This window comes from Anoplopoma fimbria, chromosome 13, assembly GCF_027596085.1.
Source record: "Anoplopoma fimbria isolate UVic2021 breed Golden Eagle Sablefish chromosome 13, Afim_UVic_2022, whole genome shotgun sequence".
NCBI classification, from domain to species: domain Eukaryota; kingdom Metazoa; phylum Chordata; class Actinopteri; order Perciformes; family Anoplopomatidae; genus Anoplopoma; species Anoplopoma fimbria.
In genome coordinates, this window is record NC_072461.1 from 20,750,917 (window position 1) to 20,776,400 (window position 25,484).

The 25,484-nt window shown below is 43.2% G+C and overlaps 1 protein-coding gene across 1 annotated transcript in view; it reads left to right on the plus strand.

The window, feature by feature from the left end:
• Positions 1-1,335: 1,335 nt before the first annotated feature.
• Positions 1,336-25,484, plus strand: part of cux2b (cut-like homeobox 2b) — a 90,331-nt gene continuing 66,182 nt past the window's right edge. Inside the window, 1 exon segment of the mRNA XM_054611367.1 lies at positions 1,336-1,398. Coding sequence (XP_054467342.1) covers positions 1,336-1,398 — 63 coding nt within the window.

The following is a 25,484-nucleotide window of genomic DNA, read 5'->3' on the forward strand; positions in this document are numbered from 1 at the left end:
TCCTCTAACACTGTGGTGTCAGCAGGGGGAGCACCAGTGTTGTAGCACCACAGCAGCCTGACCAGAGGAATGACTTATTGTATGCAGACAAAGAGCACCCTCATGCTTTATTAAGTGAGACAGAGTAAAACACCTGACAGTTTATATCTGCTCAGAATGATGCTGTCATTATAATTATTAAGAGTAATGTCAATTCACTTCAAAAAGACAATCTGTTTTTATTCCAATCTAAAAGCATATGTTTATGCTCTTATATTGCATGCACACATACTTGTACATTCTTATTATTTTTCTATTAATACGAATGCACAAGTGAACCAAAATGATCACTGTAGGCACAAAGACTTTGACCATTTATGCAAAATCATCCAGAAAAATGCAAATATAGTTCAAAAACAAACATAATCACAACATGTAAAATGTTAAATATGATCAAATGTGGGCTTTAACTATGATTTAGCTATTTTTTTCATAAGTAACAATGTCTGGCTAAAGTAAATGGGTTTTCAAGAAAAAAGAAAGGGATAAAAGCCAAAAAAACATACCCCAATAATAAAGATAATGCTTTAAATGTCAATATATCACTCTAAAAGAGTGCTGTTCATTAACAGTATATATGATAAGTTTTCTCTTAAAATATGGACGTAGAGTTCAATTGATATATTTTGTCTTATTTGCATTATGAGAAAACTAACATAAAGTGACATTCTAATAATAGTTGGACTACATATGTCGATAATGTGGCTTAATTTCCAACACTGCCTCTAATTGTAGTCTACTGTCCCGTATGCTCCTGTAATAAACACTGTAAAAAAAAGAAAAAGAGAAAAAGTAGGCTTGGCTAAATTCCCTGAACTCCACTAATCTACACATCATCTCCTTCCCTTTTCCAGACGGTATTGATCAACCCCGGGCTTTACGTCAGTATCGATAACTTTGCCAAAGCAAAATCAAGTGCAATTGTCCAGTTAATGTTGGGGACGGAGGAGCGGACGCACTTTGCTCTTTACTTTTTTTCCCCCAAAAAAACTCGTGCACTTCTCCAAAAAATATCGTCTGACTTTTGCTTTTTTTTTTTTTTTTTTTTTTTTTTTTTTTTTACATTTTTTTTTTTTTAAACCCCCACCGTTTAAAAAAAAAAAAAAAAAAAAAGAAAAGAAAAGAAACATGTGTGCAGACTTGTCAAACATATCTGCGGAGTCTCGTGTTGAGTCGGCTGGTTGTTTTTTTCTAAAAGTGGGACCTGTGATCGTAAACGTTGTTTAACGAAGGGGGGAATCCAGCCCACATATTTATTGCAGCCGCTGAAAAAAAATCTCCTCAATATCCCCCAAGATGGCCGCCGATGTAGGATCGATGTTTCAATATTGGAAGAAATTTGATCTACGGCGGCTCCAGGTTAGTGCTATTCTCACCTTTCTCTGCTTTATCCTTTCCAGCGGTCCGCATCGGCACCGTGCGCCGGTGCGCGCTGTCTGCTTTGCGGGTGGATGCGGTGCAGAGAGCCGGCGGTGTTTGCATTGATAGTTATTAGAAATTGATCTCTCTTCTTGCCTTTGTTCAGTTCAATCATTGATCCGCGCCGGAGCGACCGTGGAGCAGCAGCACAGCCTCTGCGTTACAGCCACACCGGGCTGGGATCAGCACCGCGGACAGCTCTGATGTTTACATGCGTTTTGCCTTTTTTTTTTGTTTTTGTATTTCACTCTTCATCTTAAGCACCGGCGCACTGACATGTACGGAAACTTTTAATGCGTCTCCCCTGAATCCCCGTTTCTTGGACGTTTGCTTGTAACTTTTTTTTTTTCCACCCAAAGCTTAATGTTTTATGCGGTTTGTGTCGACGGCCGACGCGTTGCTGCTGCATCTTTCAGTAGGCAAATAGAAGAATTATTTGTCATTTTTGAACATTTTTTTTTTTTTTTTGTGTGTGTGTGTTTGTCTTGAAGAATTTGCATGTTGGGGGAAGTTTTCATTTGTGATCGGGAAAGTTTATTTTGTGCACATTAGACATTCTGTTCGGGCATTTAATGCATACAAAAAATATATATATAAATATATATATATATATATGTTCCGATGTGTAGACTGTGCATTTGACAGTGCAACATTTAACCAGGTAGTTGTTGCAAAAAGAGCTTTATAAACGCTGGAGCTGTTATGTGTCGTGCACAACATGTTTGTAATGAATAGCGTGCAGAATGTGGCAGGTGACCGGTTTGTTTGCATCCCAGCCATAACGCGTCTGTACCCACAGACCTATTCCATAGCATGTCATGCTCCCACAGCTTAACCCCACTGAGCCGAAAGTTGAATCTAATAACCACGATGCTTTACAGGCTGTATGCGTTAGTATTTATGAAGGCAGAAACGTTAGAATAAGGATGTAAAAGCTTAACGCTGGTTTTCAGTGTCCACTCCCCCCCCTCCTCCTCATCCTCCTCCTCCTCATCCTCCTCTCCTCCTCTCCTCCTCTCATCTCCCCTCCTCTCCTCTCTCCTGAAGCCGCATAGGGCTGCTCGGCCGGGGGGGCTGTGTAATTGTATTCCCCGCTAATGTTTGTAAATCAGCCTCGGCCGGCGCAAGGGCAACGTCTCCACCGTTTGACTGATGCTCTGTAACATGAGAGATGACAGCAGCACGGCAGACCGTGTCCCCTCGGTGAAAAAAAAAAAAAAAAAAAAAAAAAAAAAAAAAAACACCAAAAAAAAAAAAAAAAAAAAAAAAAAAAACTACCCCTACCGAGGAAGGAGGAATCAGATCTTGGTGGCAGATCTCGGTCGTCTTGTTTGCTTGGCCGAGTGTTATTCCAGCTCTCAGCCGCTGGACCCCCTCGCTCTCATCCGGGCTTGGATCCAGAGGGGAGCTATTGTTGTTGCGGCTTCATATGCAGAGTCCCCTCTCTATAGGTCTCTGCTGATTCACTCCGTGTAACATTCATGACAGATGTATACATTCAAGGTTTTCTTTTCATTCAACATGACTGAGTAGCCTAGGAGCTAAATCTGAGCAGCCCCTTAAGGATGCCCGAGCCATTACCTAGTGTCACGAGCAGTGATGTAGTGGTGTATAATAAAAAGGCTAGCCTCCAGTCTGTGACCATCATCATAAGGCGTACAGCCATTTATATATATATATATATATAGATAGATTATATATATATAAATAATAACGATAGCAGCAGAAAACTATTAGTTCATGCTTGTGTTCCCTTGAATGACCGTGTCCTCATGGAAATGATCTCTATGGAGTAGCAGTCGGCGTACCTGCTGATGGATTATCGGCAGTTTATAAAGGTGGCAAAATAGATAATTCCACCAATGAGGAGCTGGTGGGAAGTGGATGAAATGAATTTAGGTGTTAACTTCTCTGCACAGTCCCTTGTTTTAGGCTTTTGGATTATACTTCCATCTAGTCCTGGTGATATTGTGGAAAAAAAACACTGCTAAGTACATGGAGAATTGTGCAAACAGGTTATTTTATGAAAACACATTCTTGTAGAAATGCACATATTAGTCTGCATAGGCTCAGTCTTTAAGAGTAAATAAGCCAAAATGCACATATAGATCCAAACTGGCTTGAATTATAGCGTGCATGAATAGCATGCATTGACTTTATCTTCAATGTTTACTCTGGGAAACCTTTTTATGATGCTTTTCAACCGGTTTGTTCATCATATGAAGTTTCGGTGTTGGTGATGATCATGTGACAGTTGACAGACACACAAACACATGCATGTGTTGAAAGCGGCGGTTTCATTTTCTGCTGAAATGATGTTCCTTAGACGCGTAAAACATTTAACGTTTCACAGGATGTTATCACATGGATTTGATCACATTATCTTATTGTCAGCCGCTCTGGTAAATATTCTTACAAGCCTCTGGATGCAAACACGCCCGTAGCTTAAATGTGACATCCTCTGCTACATATGTCAGAAATCAATTAATTCACTTATTTCTCATTCAGTCATGGCTGGAGCCGGTCCTGGCTGTGTAAAATCATTACAGCTGTTTCCCCATCTAACCCATGCACGGTATAGTCTCGCTATGTCTGATGACATATACCAGCTATTTATTTAAGCAGTTCACACTGGAACATTTATTTTCTCATTACACCTTGTTATTATATCAGTAAACTGAGTGTGCATTTTTTTTTTTTTTTTTTTTTTGTGTTTAGTGTGCGGTAGATTTGTGCCTCCGAGTTGTACAGGATGAATAATTCACCTGCAGGCTGATGAAAAGAGGGCAGGGAAAGTGCGAAGCGCTGAGGTGGAGTGACCTTGGTTCCTGCTGGCTGCAGGTCACCCGGCCGTTGCTGTGGTAATCATTCACACCAGCCAGATGGCATTTCCGTGGGCGAGCATGAAAAGGACGGGTCAGGGTCTGTCCTGCCAGGTCCCTGCCAGGCCCCAAAAACAACTCTGGGCCAATACGGTACCTGGAGAGAGAGCATTGGGTCTGTGGAAAGACTTTGCAGAGCCAGGTGATGAGAATGTGTGTTCAAACCAGGGTGGAAATGCAGAATCCTATCCTATAATGAATTCATCACACCTTTTATTGCCTGAGAAAGGATATCATCAAAGAAAACCACAAAGATATTTGATTTAACTTTAAAATACTTTAGGCCCTTTACTCCGCGTGACTTTTATCCCTCTGTTGTTTTTTTTTAGCGATGTCGCAATACTGCGCTCATACAGCGAAAACCTAACGCTCTGCTTTATTTGTTACCATTTCCTCGCCTTGTTTCCATTCTCTCTTCCATGAATCTAAGAGGCAGTGGGGTTTTTAGATCAGGAACAAAAGCTTGTGATTGTACTACATTTAGCATGACTCAGTTGCTCTGGTGTCAGCTCTAATCCGCACACAGAGACAACAGTATTGCCAAACAGTGAAATTGCTTTGCAGCCTGTGAGCCTGGCTGCCTCCGCTGCCAGCCTGCTCTGTGTGCTGTTTGCCAGTAGCTCCCACACACACACACACACACACACACACACACACTGACACTGACACACACACACACACACACACACACACACACACACACACACACACACACACACACACACACACACACACACACAAACCCTGCATTCTCAAATTGGCTGTGAAAATCGGTCTCTGTCTCCTTTTCATTCATGCTTTCATATATTTGTTTGCTGATATTGTTAATGTCACATGCATCAGAATAATCTCATTGTGGTGGAGAATAAGTAGGTCCAGAGTGCCTCAGATCTTGTATTATTTATCATAATGACTGTATCATTCCATTCATATGCTGTGATAGACATAAAAGGCTTTAAAGTTGACCTCCACAGTGGCTGCTATGCGAGTACGTATGCTCATTATCTCGTTTTTACAGACTCGCCTTTTGTTGTCAGCTCTTTCAAATCTTCAGCAGATTAAGTGCTGCGTTTGAATGTAAAAGCTGCCCCATCATCATAATCAGCAGCGGTTTGAGTCCTGCATGGCTCCCATATAAACATTTCTTAAAATGCATTCCTTATTACCACTTCTGTGAATGGATGGGTGGGGCATGTCTGTCACGGTCCCATATCCTTCCAGGTTGCCCCTCTCTTCCTTTTGACAGTGACAACAAAGCACATAAGAAAGAGAGGAGCTTTTTACGGGACTATCTGGGGCAAATTGAGATGTGAAATCCAGGAGCCATAACCCCGCTACATAAAACGCAGGGAACATTAGAGAGCGAGAGGAGTGAAACAGACTTCAGCATTAAGCTGTTTAACCTCCCTGTGTAGCATTAGTGGTAGAGACTTCAAAGCAGATGCTTCAGCGTTGGAAGCAGAATGACAAATGGGTTTAGAGACAGCTACGATGAGCATTCTCACAGGAAGACTAGGCCTGTCATTAATGTCAGCTTAATCACTTTGACCTTCCTTCAAGTAGATTTCCATACCTATCCAATCATTTTGCCTTGCTTGTGCTCCTGTTTGCAGTCTGCTGTATGTGCTGCAGTTTGATAAGCCTGGCTGTGATGATGCTACTGCCTAAACAGCAATTGTACACTTAAAATATCCTTAAAGCTCTAATGTTAAAGGATTGGCTCACGCAAAAAATACAAAAAAAAAACTGGTTTTCTCACTTTACTTTAGCCATGCAATTAGCTTTGGTTTCATTTTCCCAGGTTTTGACATATACGTCTTAAGAAAATCTCTGCCTCCACGCCGATGCCATGGTGGTGAGTGCAATTTCCTCTCCGTAGTTCACAGCTTTCACAAAATTACCGCCGCAGCAAGTGTCAAGACACCATCATGCTACGAATCACTGCATCAGTATCTCGCTAAATCAGACATTTCAGTCCCTGATTGGCTCATAAAATTATAATGAAATATAACATTGATATGACATTTGGTGGGTCCAAAGTAACACCAATAAAACATGAAAGGTCTTTTAATACAAACCTCTTACAATCAAAGATAGAAAGTACAACCCCGTTTCTGGAAACCATGGGATGCCATGAATGTTGATGCTTCTGAACCAAAAATACATCTCATGAATATGTTTCATATCAGCCTTGTGTCACACTTGCAGAAATTCACTGTGTCACGTGGTTAACGTTTTAAAATGAATGGTTACGTTTGGGCAACAAAATCTACTTGGTTAAGGTTAGAAAAAAACATCTGGTTTATGTTTAAATAATGACCTAACAAGGTAGCTAACATAAATAAATAACAACTGGCCTTAAAGGACATTCTGACTTAATGTTACATGACAAGTGTAAATTCAACGGTTTTCTTTTGGTTTCACATGGGACCTGAACAGCGATCTCCTGTGTGAGATCCTGTGTTTGTAACTTCGAACAAACCTGATGTTTTCCCCCGTGTTGTAGTTACTAAGAAGCTTGCTTGCCACAAGGTGAGCTTTTAAACATTTCTTCCCGTAACAAGTTTCTTGAGCAGCTCAGTGACTGAAACATCTGACATCTAGGAGACGGTGATGCAGGACCGTGATACGTGTGAAGGTTGTGGATCAGGGCTAGAATCCACAGACCTCACTCTGAACGGCTTTCATTTGAACTAGTTTCTACCAAAACTGTTGACAGCTTGTCCTGTGGATTTTTATAGAGAAACAGGGATATTGTTCTGGAAAGAGATGTTGCTATGAAATGTTGTCAATGCTGTGAGCACCTCAAGCCCAATTTTATTCACATCAATTTTCTAAATCTCAGAGGCTGATATCTCAAAACCAGAACAAACAAAACAAAATCATCTTGACTAGCTACCACTGTGACAAAATGTTTTTCTTATTCGGGTAACGTGACCCTTTAATCTTCCTTTTTGAATCAGAGCAGCTAAAATGATGGACCTAATGTGGTTAGTGCTGGGCCATATTACATATCTCCATAATTATATATATCTCAATATGGCATTTTATCTGGCAATTCATTTAATAAATAGTATATAGGAAAATAATCACATGTTAAAGTCAATTTTTGTATCCTCCTGTGTGAATTAATTGTAGTAATTACTTGACCTATTGAAAGTACTGAGTATTTTCTCATTTAATTAAGAACTTTAGTGCAAAAGGATTAGTTTCTTACCTAATCTTAATCTTAGAATTCTTACCAATTCAGATTTTCTCAGAGTTTGCATGTGCTGACGACATAATTGTGTATCGCGATATTTCGGTATATGATTTAATCGTGATCTGACTCCATTGAAAGACAATGATTTATCAAATTGAATCATCACCCAGCCCTAATATGCATAAAGGATCTCATAGTATTGATCACTAATTGTTTTGGCTAATTAGTGCTAAGACTTAAAGTCACGTTTTGGTCTTTTGACTACCTTCTCAAATATCTCAGTTTTTGGAGGCTTGCTGTTTTTAATGTTCTCTCTTATGAAGCGTTGTGCCAAGAAAGCAGTACCCCCAAAATGTTTCAGCAGGAACGCCCCCTTGGTAGTTGACAGTGCTTCATAGCAAGACATGCCAGATTTTTCATAGCAGTGTGTTCTCCGTTCTGCTGCCCCTAGGCTTGAGCAATTGCTTTGCAGGAGTAAATAACCAGCTTTAACAAAACTTCAGGGACACATTAGTCTGCTGTAGGACGGCTGCGTGGCGGTAGGGCAGCCTCCTCTTCCCCTCACAGCGGGCCGGGCGGAAGCATCCGGAGGGGAAGAGGTAATGGCTCATCGGCGTCGGGTATAAAGCTGTGTCTCCTCTCCCCGCTGACAGACAGTCCCAATGCCCAGCGAGTTCATATTGAGCTGCGCTTCTTCTTGGCTTTATTTGTTTTGACTGTCTGACGCCACAGCAGAAGTATCGAGCACCAGTCCTTTCTTGTTCATTTTACTGGGCTTATGATGAATCCCACTGCCCTCCCTCTCTCCCTCTCTCTTCCTAGCTAGCCTAAGCTGTATTTGGCAGAGTTTCACTTGCTCTATTTCATTCCTTCGAATTGTCCATTTCGTCCTTCATGCCTTTTTTCTTTTTTTTTGTGTGCATGTGCATGTGCCAAGCTTTCTGTACGGTGTGTGTTCTGATGTCGGTTGTCATGTAGCGTGGGGTTAGCACAGTGTGAAGGGTGCTCCTGGGCCCCGAGCGCTCATGAGATCAATGCCTCACTTACCTTCTTCAGGTTGTCTTCGGGGGGATCTCAGTCGCTCTCATTATGTGCCACTGCTCAGAGTGTGTTTACCAGACTGGAGGAATACTAGTCTTGTGCACGCCACACTATTTTCAAGGCCCATTTGTCCTCATTTTAAGTGGGAAGAGAGAAGACCTGGGAAATATGGCCTCTTGGTGGTCTTTTGAGTATTAAACTGCCGTTTGTTATGACTAAGCAGATGCGCTCTTATTTATCAAAATATTACAAAAAAGGTGTGTTATAGCAAAAAGCAGATGGATCAGGCTCGTTGTGTAAGCCGTTCCTGTCTTTGTGCAGCTGCTTCCCCCTACACAGTTAATTACTCTCTTATTCATCCCCAACAATGGGAGGCGATAGAATAAATCTGAGCGGCGCTTCTTCACCGGGAAGGTGCAGACTGGGACCCTAAAGCGAGCGAGTGGCTTCAAGAGGTACAGTTTATCATTTTTAATGGAGAGGAACAGGAAGTGGAGACATGAAGCTGGGCTCTGTGATTTATACTCCGCCTCAGTCGGGTGGGAGAAAAGAGCAAGTCTATCTCCCTGTCCACACCTCTGGTTCTGCAGTCGCTCCTGCTTGAATCATGCCCCTTTTGGCGTTCTCGGCTCCTCTTCAACACCACCAAAATACACTTGCACTTTGTCGGAGCCTTCTCCAGGGAAATAACAGAACGGGAGAATTTGCAGACCTAACCATGGGATTTTTGGCACCAGTATCGCCCTATTCATTTGTAATCCATTAGAAATGTCGGCAATTATATATGTTAACACGTGTGGTCTAATTAGTTATTGCTGGTGTGTAGGAAGAACGGTGTCTCCCTCTCACCGCTGTCTCCTGCCGCTCACTTCATCCGTTTTTTGTTTGTTCCCTGAAAAAGCCCAGTGATGTCATGCCTCCATTGTCACCTGTTCATTTACCTTCGTAGTGGAGGGCATCGGGGTATTGATTAGGATTTGCAACTGTGTTAGCAGCTCTGCCGGTGTGTAATATAGGCCTTGAGGCAATTCTGTCTTTCTGTTCGGTCTCACGAGTGCTTTTCCAGACCTTGTAATCTTAATTAAATATGCAACTTTTGATCGCAACAGGGTCACTCTCTTTTTTTTTTTTTTTTTGCATTGAAATGTGGTCACAGACACACAGAGCACCCCCCTCCCCCCAAATGAGAGAAAAAGCAGACATTTTGAATCTTAATGCAAAACACGGAGGAAAAGAACAAAGAACTGAATTGAGTCGCTCCTTTTTCAATTTCCCTTGTTAGCCTCTTGCTGCATTCCCCCTATAGTTTCTTTTTTTTTTTTTTGCTCCAGAAGAATTTTATGATATTTCTTTTCCCTCCCCTCCCCATCTCTCCCTCTTCCTCTCCTCCCTCTCACTCCTCGGCAGTTTTCCCCAGACAGGTTCCACAGTGTTTTAGAGGGGATGGATTTAATTGCTCTGTGGGGATTGGTTGGCTGTGCCGAGCTCGGCTGTTTAATTAGTGTACCCTGCCGGGATTGGTTTAATGCTTCATGATCTTGAAATTGTCTGATTGTTCAGCCCTCTGGGGACTCTCTCTGCCTACGTAGGCCAGCAGGTTTAGCTAAACATTGCTCCAGGCTCCGGCTGCATGCGAGAGGAGGAAGGGTACGCCTAAGGAGCTGAAATTTGGTCAGGTTTGGGGGACAAACCACAGGACATGCTTGTGAAGTGGACAGGCTTCTGGGTTCTCCTGAGTACATGACTGCAGGAGATCAATGCAGACCTCAAAGGAATGTTTGTCCTTACAATATCCCAACTCCGCTTGATGCTGCATGGAAATGATCCAACCGACTATTAATGCAGTACCAATATTTAGACTGTGATACAGTGTTTCTTTTTGAATGATAATTGAGCATGTGGTCTTTAGCTGCAGCCAAGAAAAAAATAACTAGTGAAGCATGTGGTTCTCCGCTTGGCTCAGACATTCCTGTTTGGATGTCTGAATAGACGACTTGTATTTTTGAAGCAGCTCCTCTCGCCGCATGCTTTTTTTCGCCGACTTGTTTTGCATGTCCGAGAATCTCTGCTGCGATGAGGCCAACGGGATCATTTCACGTGGATCTCTGAGTGATGTGCTTGGTCACCTTGAGTGAGAGGAGCTGAGGGAAATTACTTTTGAGTAAATGGGCACTGGGTGTGTCTGTGTCCCTCCTGTAGCCCTCCATGGGACGCCCTTGGTTTGGTTCAATCATGGCAGCGTTGTTGACCTCAACAGTAAATGTGCTTGGCATCAGATCGTGGATAAGGGGGGGGAAGAGCGTGCGTTGTGGTGGCGGCGCAGTCCAGCACAGATAGTACCTATTGAAGGCTAAACTCATTCCGCTTCATCAGACTTATCGAGTCCACTCACTCAAAGAACTCAACCTTCAAGTGCATAAATCTCCAGTGGATGATAATAAGAATACCTTCCTCTGCCTCTCTGCCTGGACTTTATAATGCGATTGTCCTCACAGTGAATGATGACCGAGTGTTCTGGTGGAACAATGATTACTTTTTTGTTCTGAGAGACTCCAGTATAAGGAATCCTTCAGATAGATGCCACGTAGATCATGCATTCTGCTTTTCTTGACTGGACCATCTGTGTGCTGCACCTCATTCTTCTCCTTTAGCCTGTATCTTCTATTGTGTTTACGCCCTCGGAGACGCCGAGCAGATGCACATGATCACCAAGGTGATAGACCACATGGCAACCGCAGCAGCTCCCACATGAGAGTCGCACCCTGGGCTTCATCCCCGTTCTCTCTGGGGGAGATGCCCTGATTACTGAGTGACTTTGTGCCGGAGTTGAGGGCCCTCTCCAGCTGTTGGGATTGTTTGTGCAGTCATGTTAAGGGGTTGTGCGTAATCAGAGAGGAGTTGTGTAGACTAGTCTTTAATCTCTCCAATGTTCAGCTATGTTGGGAACATTTGATCCATTTGTGATGAATGTTACTTACTGCGTTTCCTTAACATCTAGCCTAAAATAATAGGTGTACCGCTAGAATATAACATGCTGGGGACGTATCGGTGGGTTTGGAGATATTCATTGTGTTTTGTTATTTTTAAGGGGCGAACCTCAGGTCAATTGTGGATCACGGTCAAAGTCAACAATGCTGCTCCTTCATAAATGCGCCCCAAGATTTAATATTGCAGGGCTCGTTCTCCTTCAAAGATAAAAATATTATTGCATCCCAACGCCATCCCCCCACTGCCTTTTGGGCAGGGTGTGAGTCCGGCGTTCGTCTAGACGTGCGGCATCATTAACCTGCCACGACCTCGGCCCCTGATGAATTCGCTCTCACATCCCCTGCAGCCTAGCGTTAGCAGCCCTCCTGCAGTCCACTGGGAGCTGGGGCTCCTCTGGACTGGCCATTAGAGCCACTAGCCTCCACTGGCAGGCATTAATAGGCCAAGTGGCCGGAGCCTCTCTCAGACTGCTGAATAATTCAGACCGTCTGGGCCATGTCTAGTCCCGGGGCGCAGGGGGGGATGTGAACTGGGGAGCAGGGTGCAGGGGGCTGCGTGGAGGTGCAGGGGTTAATAACAGGTCTGCCTCTCTGTGTCAGCAGCTGCTCAACCCCCCTACTACCACCAACAAACGCACCCAACCCCACCCCATGTATGAAAGAATCCTATTCAGTTGATTAGATTTTTCAAAATGGATCAATTTTTAATCAGCGGAGCATCTGACTACGGTCAATACCATTGTCGCTGGGAAGACAGTTGTCGGACAGCCGTCTTTATTTACAGGAATGTTTGTTTTTTACTGTATGCAGATGGAGAGGCAGGAAATGGCTAGCTCAGATCACTGCACCACTGCAGTCCCTGGCCTGTCCAGGCAGGGGTCCGGCCTCATCATGCATGTCTGCAACAGCACCACCACCAAGGCTGCAGCAAATCCAACGCTCTCTGATCCCGCCCTTTGGAAGATCAGTCGTGAATATTTATTCACATCAGAGCAGGAAAGGTGGATTATTCTAATGTCTTTTCCTGTGCGAGTGTGGGTCCGTCCAGAGAGACCTTCTCTTACCATTTTGCATCTGCATAAGTAGTGAGTAGGAGTGAGGAGCCAACAAACTAGCTGTAATACCTCCATCAAAATTTCATTGGGCTGTGGGGAGACCCTAACATGTTAAATAATGAGGAGCCCATAAACTTAATGTTCAGAACCTCTCCGCAACTGCTGACGACGTTTAGTTATGACTCGATACGTAGGCAGAATTATGAGATAATCCTTCTTCAGAGTGCTCCTCATTTTTGCACATCTGGTTCCTAAACACCCAAACCCCCTAATATTATTTGTGTGATCACTCTGAGGAGCATTCAGGGTGGAAAGATCAGAGGAAGTACTTTTTTATGAGATATAAATACTGTCCTGTAAGTATGGTGTGATATGGAGGAGAACTCTTAATGTCACATTCCACTTTTCTATCTCCAAAGAGAAAGCCTTGATTCTGTCTATTTTAATGACATATAGTAGAAGTAATAGTATATATTTGGCACCAATGAACAGGTAAAGAAAATGTATGTTTAATACATTTATATACCATGTATATATACAAATAGACGCCTTCAGAGTGTCCTTATTAAACAGTGAAATGTGTCAGTAATCAAGGTCAAATCGTGCGATGTGCTGTGAAATCAATAATGTTCTGTCCTGATGGGGTTAAATCAATATATTCAAGTCAAAAAGATCAATCAATAATGTGACCAACATGAACACACTTAAAAATGCAAAATAAATAATATCACTCACTCCACGCTATCGCTCGAAAATATGATCATGCAGGCTAACCCAAATAATTAAGAAAACATATCCGAGAAAGAAGAGCACTAAAAATGACAATTAGCTGAGCTTTAAAATGCCAGACGTCATCCTGCTGCGTCTGTGACAATGTCTCACCTCATAAACTGTCACGAAAAATTACGTTAATGGCCCTAACACAAAACTAAGTATAGACAATAGTGCTTTGTTCTACTCTCCTAACTAATCTTGAATGAACTTCAATTGAAATAATGCAGATATTAAAAAGCCGCTCCCATAAAATGAACAATTAAAACTGCATAGTTGACAGTAAAAGCTACAAGCAGTCAGAAGGTAGTTAGTCCCGAAACACCTTCGATAACGCCGAGGCAATGGAGCATAAAGGTGATACAAGCGTCAGTGACTTAGGAGGGTGATGGTAAAAGTAGATTTTTCTAGGAAATTGCTACAATTATTATCACAATGCAAATGTTTTTTTGCTTCTGTAACTTCAAATATTGTCGAAAATGATGAGAAAAATGTGAAAACATTCGTTGTGATGTCTTTGATCGGGTCATTTCATAGCATAAGATCCAGACACTTTATAGGAGGAAGACGAACGAGCAGAACGACAATGACGCAAAACACAACAGTCGTGCATGGATCCCTGATAATAACTATAATTATAATATGATATTGTATGTATGGAGCTGTTTTTTGTTCAAAAGAAGTTTCAGAGCGGTCCATAGTCATGAGAGATAAAAGAGTGAGCAGATGACAGACATCAATACGACAGAAGGACACCGAGGCAGTGATGGAAAAATTGAAATGAGATAAACAAAAGGTTTAGGCTACAATAGACTGCAGACAGGAAGAGCATATCCCTTTTAAAGTACATCACAGAAGATCATAGAGTCTTAAACAAAGTTAGCTAAACAGTAAGATCAGCTCATGTATATGACAGTTCTGATATTTTGTATTTATACAGATAAATGAATGTCATTGTCACAGTGTCAAAACATTGTGACACATTTGCATATTGACATTAAAACAAATTGGCAAATGACACTGGCATGAATTTTGACCCTGAGATATAACGACATGTTTGCATATAAACAAGATGGCGTTAGTGTAACATAATGGCATACAGGCATATTGACACATAAATAACGTTGGCATATCGCAGACTGCTGCTTATTACCAGTGTAATTACTTTCCCTTCGTCTGTTCAAGAGCGCCCTAATGAAGTTTTGAGTAGACTGGTAGATATTCAATAACCGATACCTGGGTATCGGCTGATACACAGTACCAATCCGACACCAGTGTATAATATATCATCTGTATGCCTCACTGTGTGGAGTTGACTGAGATAATCCTTCTATGTGTAGGGCAACATCCTGTTTGACTTTTTTAATGCCGCAAGAAGTTGCTCAAAACTTTAACAGGAATTAAAATTCCAAAATATAATGTAGGGCTGCAAATAATTAATATGACGATTATTTTCTCTATTAACCGCTTGGTCTGTAAAATATCAGAACAGAGTGAAAAATAAGTCCATCCCAGTCCCTCAAAGTCTAAGGTGATGTCTTTTAATATCTTGTGTTCTCAGTCCAAACCCCAAATTATTCAGAGACAAGCAGGACATTTCCTAATGTAAGAGGCAGTAAACTGCATTTTCTGCCATTTTTGCATGAAAAATTACTTAATTAATCGATTATCAAAACAGTTGACGATTATTACTACAGCTCTAATATATAATAAACATAAAATTTAATTAAATAGATCTGCCCTGTTAAATCAGATATCCAATCCAGCTGTTTGAGTCAGTATCGGCCTAAAATCTGATATCGGTATCAGTGCATCCATAGTTTGTATATTGAATTGAGAGTACAGCAATCTGAAATATGTCTCTAACGCTCATCCAGCTTTTCAGTAATGAATCAGTGGAAACATTGTAAAAAGTATATCATTTTGTATGACACTGTCACAGATGTAACAAATGAGTTCAATTACAATTATTTATGGTAGCTTTACTCATGCTTCTTATTTTTGGTGCTCCAGTTTCTGACTGACAACGGCAATACTAATCAGATGGTGTAACTAGTAAGACAGGCATTTTTACAGAGTTCAGACTGATCACGAAACCCGCTGTCTTCCATCCAATCTTCCTTCTTAAACATCAAACTTATGCAAAAAGAAGCAATGCTTTCACTAAGGAGTACTTCTTTTTTTTGCTCACTAATGAAAATGTTTTGAATCTCTCTGCTGCGCTGCCAACGGCGTTGTTTCCTTCTTTGCTCTCTGATTATAGAACTGTACAAACTGGGCGAGATTTTGAATTCTTAGCTGATTGCACGCCTGTAGCCATGCGTTCTCTCTGCTTCCCTCTCCAGACCTCTTTCTCCTGATAGCCTCCTTTTTTCTTTTTTTTCCGGCACACAGAGAGATGCGGTGCACTTTATATGCAGTTATGCTGAATAGGTGCTGATGTATGTTGAAAACAGTTTTGCAGGTGCCTTGTCAAAATGTGCAGCGGATAGGCAGTAACACAATTCTGTTTAATATGCTATCAATCAGCCGGTGGGTTCCCATTTGTACATACGGTATTATGAGTCTACTGTTCCCCCGACTATCGTGGCTCTGCTGGTGTCTAGCTGCTCTCATGTCCTCCACCAGTGTGTCCCTATTGTCAGTTTGTCTGTTTAATATGCAAAGGCGGTCATTCAGGGAGTCATTTTGGACCAGTGTAAACGAATCGGCAACAATGATTAGCTGGCGCTGCAGAGGAAGTGCCCATCATTGTGTTAGTGCATTTGGAGACCATCGCTCCTCCCTCAGGTCATCTCGCCACTGCTCTCTCCCCCTCACGGAGGACGCACTCTGAGAAACACCCAAACAGCTCCACGGTAAATACACTATAAGTGGACTTACTTAATGGGAGATTTTGCATGCTTAATTGCAAGTATGGATTGAAGGTCCATTAAAAGACATCAGTGTCTTGCAGTCCGGCATACAGTTTGAATATACTTGAAATGGATTGATCCATTGACTTCCTGGCTTTTCTGTTTGAGGGAAGTAATTAGAAACAAAAAGGGCAAAGCCATTTTGAAGATGATTTCAAAAAAATAAATAAAACAAGAAATAAAAACATTGTTAGCATCCAGACGGTTCTGCTTCTGATGCTGGACAATTTTTGTTTGTTCAGTGTATGCAAGCATGCTTCAGGGTGGCACCGGCAGACGTCCTGAGGGAAATATCAGGCTTATTTATTGGAGCCTTTTTAGCCCCAGCTCAATAGCAGCAGTCTGATGGCCGGGTTACAGAGGGACTATCTGGCAGAGGAGGAGGAGGAGGTGGAGGTGGAGGAGGAGGAGCTGGGCCTGGCGTCAGCCCCACTGACAAGCTCTTATTTACCGTCCAGATCTATGACTCATTTTATGTACCTAATCGTAAAGCACTGAGATTTATGGGAGGTAACGGGGCAGTAGGGAATACCCCAGGAGACTGGCAGATCCAGCCCCCCCCGCCCAGCTCCCCTGACTGGGCTTCAGTTTCACTCTACCTGGCCAATAACGCCAACACCTTCCGGGAAAGAAGAGTGTTGGAGCTCACATGAGGGAGTCCATATTTCTGCCAGATATGGACAGCTGATAGCACATCTAATAAAGAAGGAGGTCGTAAAAATTGGATGGGCTAATGGATGACCCTGTAAGGATTAATAACAGCTTATTGGTCAGGTGCAGTGACCTCTTGCGGAGCTAACAATGCAGCGGCCAACTGGGCTTTCCGCTGCATGCAGCAAGATGACCAAACCAATAAACAGTGTGGGGGTGGAGATTAAATTGTTCTTATCATTTTTGACAGCTCCTGTATCCCCTTATGTTTTATTTGACCAAAATCCTGGTTTGTTATGTGCACTTGCATTTTGTTGGTTTATAAATAATGTATTAACTTCAGGGAGGAAAAAGTATCTAAAGGTTGACATCCTCACTTACCATCATTTGTTTCTCATGTCTGCCACTCCAGCAATGGCAAAGGGGGAAGCGAAAAACAAGAAGGTATTGTAAAACTGCCTTTGTTCTGACAGCAGCGCTCTCAGGGCCTGTTTTATATTCCTGCTGAAAATTAAAATTAAACTTTCATTGTTGTGCATGCTGTTTAATCCAATAACGATCTGATGTAACAAAGTGCCGTAATATCTCTCAGCATACTTAATCGGAGCGGACTTAGCCTTGTCACTTTATATTAACCTCTGCTGCAACAGGAGAAGGGCTTCACTAATCTGCCATTGTTGGGTTTGGCAGTCTGTAGCTAGTGCAAAACAGATTTGGCAGCAGGCGAGTAAAGTAAAGGCTTTATAATGACAGCAGGGCCTCTCCGCTATTTCAGCTAATAATGTCAAAATCTAATAATGCTGTGGCCCTCGGAATTAGATGGGAGGTGAACGGGTGGGAATGGTGGCAGTGTGGCAGAGGATTTTTTTGGGCAGGATTGGCTCAGCTATCCCACCTCTTCGCATTATGTCACCCACTTTTTAGACTGCAAATTGGCAAACAATTTAATCCCTAATGACCTTTAAATTCTCAGTGTGTTAGTGAATGTTTGTATCCTGTTAAAACTCTATAGTCCAGAGGAAAGTTGTGTGTGAAATAGTGTAGCGTCCTGACATCTGACATCATAGTTAGATGCCATGGTGTTAACAGGATATTAGGTTCGCCAGAAAAGCATCCGAGCAAGAGGACCTAAAGAGTGTCGGCTAACAGAGTGACCTCACACAGCTCGGCTCGGCAGCATCTGCAGCGTCATCAAAGCACTTGACTCCTGCGCCTGAACGCAGCCTTGTAACTTAAAACAAAAAGCTGATTGGTTGCTCTCTCAGCCTCCCCTCATCCCCTGCCTGCCTCTGTGGATGAGGTCTCAGCCCGGGAGATAAAATAGCAGTTATTTCTCATGTGCTATGCCATTTTGTCAGTTTGACTGTTCCACTTATTCAGTGTTTTTTGACTTGCAGAGCTTGAGGGGATGTGAGTGCCATTTCGCAGCCAGATCTGAGTTGTGTTGATTGAATTAGACAAAGTCGGAAGATAATTAAGAACCGCAAGGCGCTGCAAAACTGTCTGCTTCCAAACTGGTGAAAATGAGACGCTGCCACATCAATGAGCTAGCTGGCTCTGCTTGATGTCAGTGGTGGGTTATATCAGTTGACACCCTTACCTCCTTGTGCTAGAGCCAGTTTCCTCCCTTTCCCTTTAATGTTTCTCCAAATATGATTAATCACAAGCCGTAAAAAACGTTGCTTCTGACAGCGCACCACGTTTGCACAGCTTTGTTTGTTTCTTTCACGGTAGTAATATGATCCTCAGCTGCCAAGTGTAGTTTATGGCATAAACATAACCCCAAAGAGGTGTGTCTGGAAGTCAAATGGGAATTGTAGCTTGGCCCACAACGTCTCTAATACTTAACTCGTGATTTAGTAGCTCTGCAGTGTTGCTGCATCTATGTTTTCTCTTTTTTTTTCACAGTATTTTTGTTTCAATCACAGTATGAGCTGCACTGCAACTACATTTAATTCCTACTTTGGCCAAAAGGTGAGGCAAAGTGAAATACTTTACTTAAAAAACTGTATTTTTTTCTTTTTTTGGAGAGATATATAATTATTTTTCTAGAAAGTCATTCATGAAATGTTAAGAGGGGTCACACAGTTGACTCTGTCTGATAATGAAGCTCATGCGCATTCATGCACTTTGTCAGCCCTTCTTTTTCTACTTCACCCATTTTATTTTGTCACCCTATTTTATGGATGTTGGCCATGTTGGTGCTTCTTTTTCTTCATTGCTGGATAGGTAATGTAGCCGTGAGGTTAATGTTGAGAATCGTATAGCTCTGGCACAATAAAATAGACACCGTGAGAGGAGGTATGATTACGGTAGCACCTTCTACGTGTGTGCCTTTTCTGTTTGTCTGAACTTGAATGTGAAAGACGGTTTCCAAAGCCCCCCCCCCAGGAGCTGGACTGTAGGCTCGGGAGGTGGGAGCAAAGAGGAACATGGGGTGTCAAAGGCTAATTTTCAAAGCCACTCACGGCCGCTCATCTCTCACTGTGAAGTGGCAAGCGTGGCAAGTGGCTTGCACGTTGTCATGGATACTAAAGCATGGGACCCCAGAGATGGGGAGCGGGGGACGAATGGCTGCCCCGTCTATAGGATTCCTGTCAGCTCCGGCCTGATAGATGGCATTGACGGATCATTTGTCATACTGTAATTGTTCTCGGCAAACACAGAATACCCACTAGTATAAACAGTAGTGTGCCGCTGGGCTAATAAAGCGGGAAAATGGAAGGGGATTCACTGATCCACTGCCTCTTTCACTTAAAGAGACAATGGCTCTGTTGTCCAGCCAAGGCGGTCTGATTAGAGCTGCGAGGGGCTGAGAAAAAGCTCGGCCGAGAGAATAAAACAGGGCAATCATAAAGCAAACGGCAGTCACTTCTCTGTATCGATGCGGCTAGGCGGGGGTGAAGTCTGTGAGAAGTGTTGACAGCTGAGGGAACAACAGGAGTAGGTCTAGGGAGTGATTCGTTTTCTCCCCCTCTTCTCTATTTGGCCAGTGAAACGGTGAAAGAGAATGCTTGTCCAAGATAACAAATACAGCACAAGTGCAGATGCATAGCTGGAACTAGGAGCTCTATCTGCCATGGTCTCTGAGATAGCCAGACGCCTGAGTTGGGTACAAATGACTCTGGGTACAAAGGTACTATTTGTTCTCCCTTGTTTTGGTATGGGCTCGGTGTCTCTGCTATTACTGTTGGGATTGACCTAGTGCCATCTCTCTGCTTGGAATGCTCTCTCCGGCCCGGCTTTGTCTGGGTATAGAGGCGCTCAGACAGGCGTGACTGTCGAGGTATGTACGATACATGACCTGGGATTTCTAATGTGAACTGGAATGAGCTCAGAACAGCTTCCATCAGTTGTGATTCTGAGAAAGAAGTTACAGATTAATGGTGGATGGTAGAGTGCCAGGGCACCAGCTGGACACGATACTTCACAATTCTCAGCACAAGTTTAACATTAGTCATCTAATCCAGGGTGATTAAGACTTTTTTTATGTGTACACATATTTTTCCTCGCTCTTTTGCACACGTTATACTTATCCAGGGAGCGTGTCTCTCTGCTGCCACTGCCCTGTTGTCCAGCTGTTAGCATTGTAAGAGATGCACCAATCGATCGGCCGACGATCAAAATCGAACAGTTTTCAACTGGTCGGCCATGACCAGCGACCAGCCGGTCAGTGTCATATTAAGCTTATTAGCCAGTTCTGTAAACAGTTTTACAGCGGCACACAAAAACATTTTTTTGCAAGAAACTTGAATAAATATAGGTGTTAGATGGAGAGGTTTTCACAGCAATATAAAGTATATATAAGAGAAAATGTGACCAGTTTAACTTCCTAGCACTAATGTTAGCTTGTTATATATAATAAATAATTCTAATGGCAAGATTTGTTTTCAATCAAGTACATTTTAATCGGTGCGTCGCTAATTCTCATGCAGGAGGCAGCTGGTAGGTCTATGATGTGATGAATAAATGTGTGTGTTGGAAGGAGGCCCGTGTCCTGCAGCCTGCCGATGTTGTGGCGCTGAAGCGAGCGGTCCTGGCACTTCTCGTGGAGCACTTCACCCCTTCTGACTGTACCCTGACAAACTGTGACGCCTGGAGCACTTTATGCTGACCCGGCTCCTCACCTCCCGCCTGATGGACAGATTAAAGGACCATTAAGCATAATTACTGTTTCAGTTGGAGAGGCCAACTCATCCTGTCAGAAATAGTTACAAATTGCGGCACCTCTGGCCCCTGTACGGCTCTTAAATTCTGATTTTTTTTTTTTTTTTTTTACATTTGTCTACTTTCTTACCATCAACAAGTTTGGGCTTTGACAATAAGAGAAGATCGGTAAAAGCAAAACGGTGACTAATGGAAATAAAAATTCAAATTAGGCTGAATTTTTCTTTTTTTATAGTTTTCTAATGCAATAGGTCTTTCAGATTTTTGTGAATATGTGGCTCCAAGCCAATCAAAGTGAGTCTGGTGGCAGTGGAGCAGAGTGTGACAGGTAGTTGATGTGATCTGGAGTGGAGCGGTGTGAGTGTGTGGTCTGCTGCGCTGTCTGTCTGATTATGTAAAATGCGGTGAGATGGTGTAACATTGGCTGGCTGTTGCAGCGGTTTGCCAGCTCCAGAGGGCCTGTTGCCAGTTTTACATGAGAATATGCAGCAGCGCCTCGTAACGTTCTCCTCTCTGTATCCATAAGAAAAACCCACACTACCGCCCAAGGGAAATTGGTCGATACCATCAACCCAGCTGGAGGCCCTGGCGGCAGTCGGGAGTTTTCCCATTTTTACATCAGCGCCGATGTTTATTATGAGATCTCCCTTTACCGTAACCTGCCCCTCTTTCGCCCCTTCTCTTCCTCATTTGGACGATTATTACACCCATGGTGAGAACAAACAGTTTCCCTACTTAATAATTCACATCACTTTCATCTGATACTCAGTAACCATGGGCAATTTAGTAGTTGAATAATTTTGTGAAAAATTCATTTATTATCGCCGTGCGTTATGAATCTGGAGAGAGACGGAGAGTGGAGTGGTGGAGGATTTTTAAATTGCGTCTGTGGAGCGAGGGATCCAAGGGTAGGTAATGTGTTCTAATGTTCCCAGCCATATGCATTGTTTTCAGGGCTCATCGGTTTTACATCGATTCCCACTGAAGTGTTTAATTGCATCATGAATATGATCTAATTCCGTCCTTTTCACTGAAACTGGAGCACTCTCTGCAAATGATGTACAGCCTTGACAGCACCACATCAGGATGTATTTTATATGGAATGTAAATTATAGTGTTAAATTAGCCTGGAAAGATAACTAGCTGGCACGGGGGAATGGACTCAACAGTTTAATTTAGTGTCAAAAGGCCGTGAAGGGATAAATCACCTCTCTCTCTCCTCTCTACTATGCCATATTAGGCTTTAATCATTCTCCTTTTCTTGTAATATCACTTGTTTCTCACTGCTGCCTAAGGAATTCTTGAGAACTACCCTGCATTGCACCGCAGCGTCAGTTGACTACTTTTAAATGCTTCAATCTGAGCACGTCGAAGACAGTGTTTGCCTCTTTTTTCTTTACGGGGTTTTCCTTTGTAAGATGCTGTATGCTTTCTCTGGAGATATAGAATGGTAGTTGAAGATCTGGAAACTACTTTTTTCACAGTAGCTTTCGAGCGAGAACAAAGCAGGTGAAGAGGTGCTGGGCTTCATGGGACAGTTTGGATAGTGGGGTATTCATGAATCAGACAAAAGCCCTTTGGGTTTGGTTTATAAGAAGGACTTCACCCGATTTCCTGTCCTCATTGCTAGAGTGTTTGTCCGAGTGGCCCTGCCATTATCTGCGGTTACCCTCCATGACCCGTAAAGGCCACTGTGCAGCCTTTCTCTCTGCCTGGTCCATCTGGTGTGATTGTGTTCTTGACATCAACTAGAAGAAACCACCCGGCCAAGATCTGGGTTTCAATGTGAGAACTCACTTGGCTTTGTGTTCCAGAGTCCTCGCTGTGAGGTGACTTTCACTTTGATTCAGGCAATGAGAGAGGATCGTGGAAGAGCTGGAGGTGGAAGATGACACCCTCTGGGTGACGTGAAACACCTTTGCACCTTCATGAACGTACTACCTGGTTAGTAGTAGTTTTACACCCGTGGATATCTGAACCCAACTACTCACCACTGCCCAACCAGGGTACCTCCTCTCTCTCTGAATTCCTCCCACTGTACTGCTTATTTTGACAGCTCTCTGGAGAAAAAGGGCCCTTTAAATTATCAAGTGGTGCTGTAGTTCTTTTCATTGTTGTTTTCATCCCTTAGGAGGGGGGCAGGGTGGGCTTTGGGGAGAAATTGGTATGTTAAATGAGCTATGGGAGGTCTGCTGGGGCATTTTTTTCCCTTTTTTTTTGAGTAGGGGTTCAGTCAGACGAGAATTGCTGCGTTGGGCGTTTGCGGCAGCTGTGTGAAGTCATTTTCCGGGAGTGCAAGCGGGAGAGAGGTGCGGATTAGGCAGCGCCTCTGAGCCGGAACAAGTCTGTCTGGGAAGGGATGAAGGCTACAAACCATAGATCTAATTCCCGCTCACGCTGCTAGACAGCAGAGACACTCGCACACAGCCAGTGTGAATTAGGCCCATTTGCTCCCCTCAGTCTGAAGCGAGCGAACACAGGAGCAGACGGGGAGAAGTTGACAGACTCCTCACATCCTGCCCTCTCTCCCGACTCCCCGCGCTGTTTCCAGACCACCTCCAGAAGCTGTCTGCAGCTTTTTTTTTTTATTGTTTCTTGTGCTGCAGGTCTTTATTATTGCTGACATTAACATGAACACAGTGCAAAAACAGGTTCCACTCTAATCCTGGGAGGGGTAAAAAAAAAAAGAAAAACAGGGCATTCCACTGTCAGTGCAGAAAATGTTTGCACCTGTGGCCCCCATTGATTGCATGCTTGAAGCTCCAATGCTCTGAAGTTCATGTCTTTTTGATGTGCGTAATGCTTCGCCTCAGGTCATCCTATTTGCCCCGAGGTTAAGAAAGGTTCATGAGGCTGTGTGCAGCGGTGGATGAGCCGATTCGCCGTCCTTCTCCTCCTTGCTTTGCCTTCACATGCACCAAACCGAACCTATAGTGCCCCCCTTTTTGGCACACAAGAACCTGACCCCGGAGCCCATGCAGTGAAGGGCTGGGATCAATGTGGCTGACCCAGATACACTGTTCCCCTGCCTCTTTGTGATTGGACACAGCATGCTTGTGGGTCAACCACAGTTTTTGGAGAGGCACGAGGGGAAGTTGCTATTTAAACCTGAATTAACCTCTGATTGCTATCCATCATGTAACTAGTGGTGTCAATGGGCCTGCAGGCTCTCTGTGGCAATCTCTCTTAAAGTGTTAACAGTATTTCTGTTTTTCCCCTCAATTCCACCAGACTTATTTCAGAGGAACCTCCAAAAAAAATCAATCAGATTGCTTTAGTTATTAAGGCTGGTTTTAGAGCTGTGTTAGTGGTGAGGAAAGATGGAGATGTTGGTGTAAGGGCCCCCCTGTTCTCTCTACCCGTTGGGCCTGTCTCTCCCATCACAGCCCTCTGCACCCTGCGTGCCCGGTAATGAGTTGTATTACATGCTCTGTGGTGGGCATGTCTTGTGTTAGGAGGCTGTATTCAATCTTTGTGTTGTGAATGGAGGGGAAGGCTCTTTGTATGTCTTTGAGAGGCACTGAATTGAAACGGTGTGCACCAAGTGAAGCTGATGAGGAGCAAGAGAGTCCTGAGAGGAACATGTGGAAGCCTGGCAGGCAGCAAAAAACACTGTAGTATGTTTGTGTGCACTTGTGCGTAGACATGTATCTAACATTGAGTCTGCAAGTGCTCTCTCTCTGTGTGTGTGTGTGTGTGTGTGTGTGTGTGTGTGTGTGTGTGTGTGTGTGTGTGTGTGTGTGTGTGTGTGTGTGTGTGTGTGTGTGTGTGTGTGTGTGTGTGTGTGTGTGTGTTCACTGCAGAACTGGGTGGATTTCAAGGAAATGTGCTGCCGAGTTGGATGTAAGTTGAATTAGCCGTAGTTCTACAGTTTACTTATCCCACCTTCTCAAACGGCGTGCCAAGAGGTAGTGTGTTTTGTGTGAATGAAAATCTACTCCAGTCGTCTCATTCATCACTTGAGCCTCTCATTGTGACCCTTTGTAAGGACTGGCGAGGGGCCTCGCTACGGGCTAAGTGATTTTATGAGGCAACATCACGGGGCTCGGGTCTTATTCCTTTTTGTAGGAATGCATTTTCTACTTAGATGGCAACAAAACTGCATTTGCACTTAAAACATATTCTGTAATCTTCTGTTATTTTACATACAAATTGCATCCTGGGCGATGCATTCATCATTGCTCATATCCAGCCCACTCCTAAATGAAAAATGTATCTGAGATGAATAATGGATCCCTCCATAGTATAATTTTGTGTTTCTTGAATATAGTCGAGAGTTCCTCCTCTGCGTTATCCCCTAAATTTTGCCACCTTGCCTGGATGAAGTTTTAGAGGAGGGAGATATGAAGAAAAAT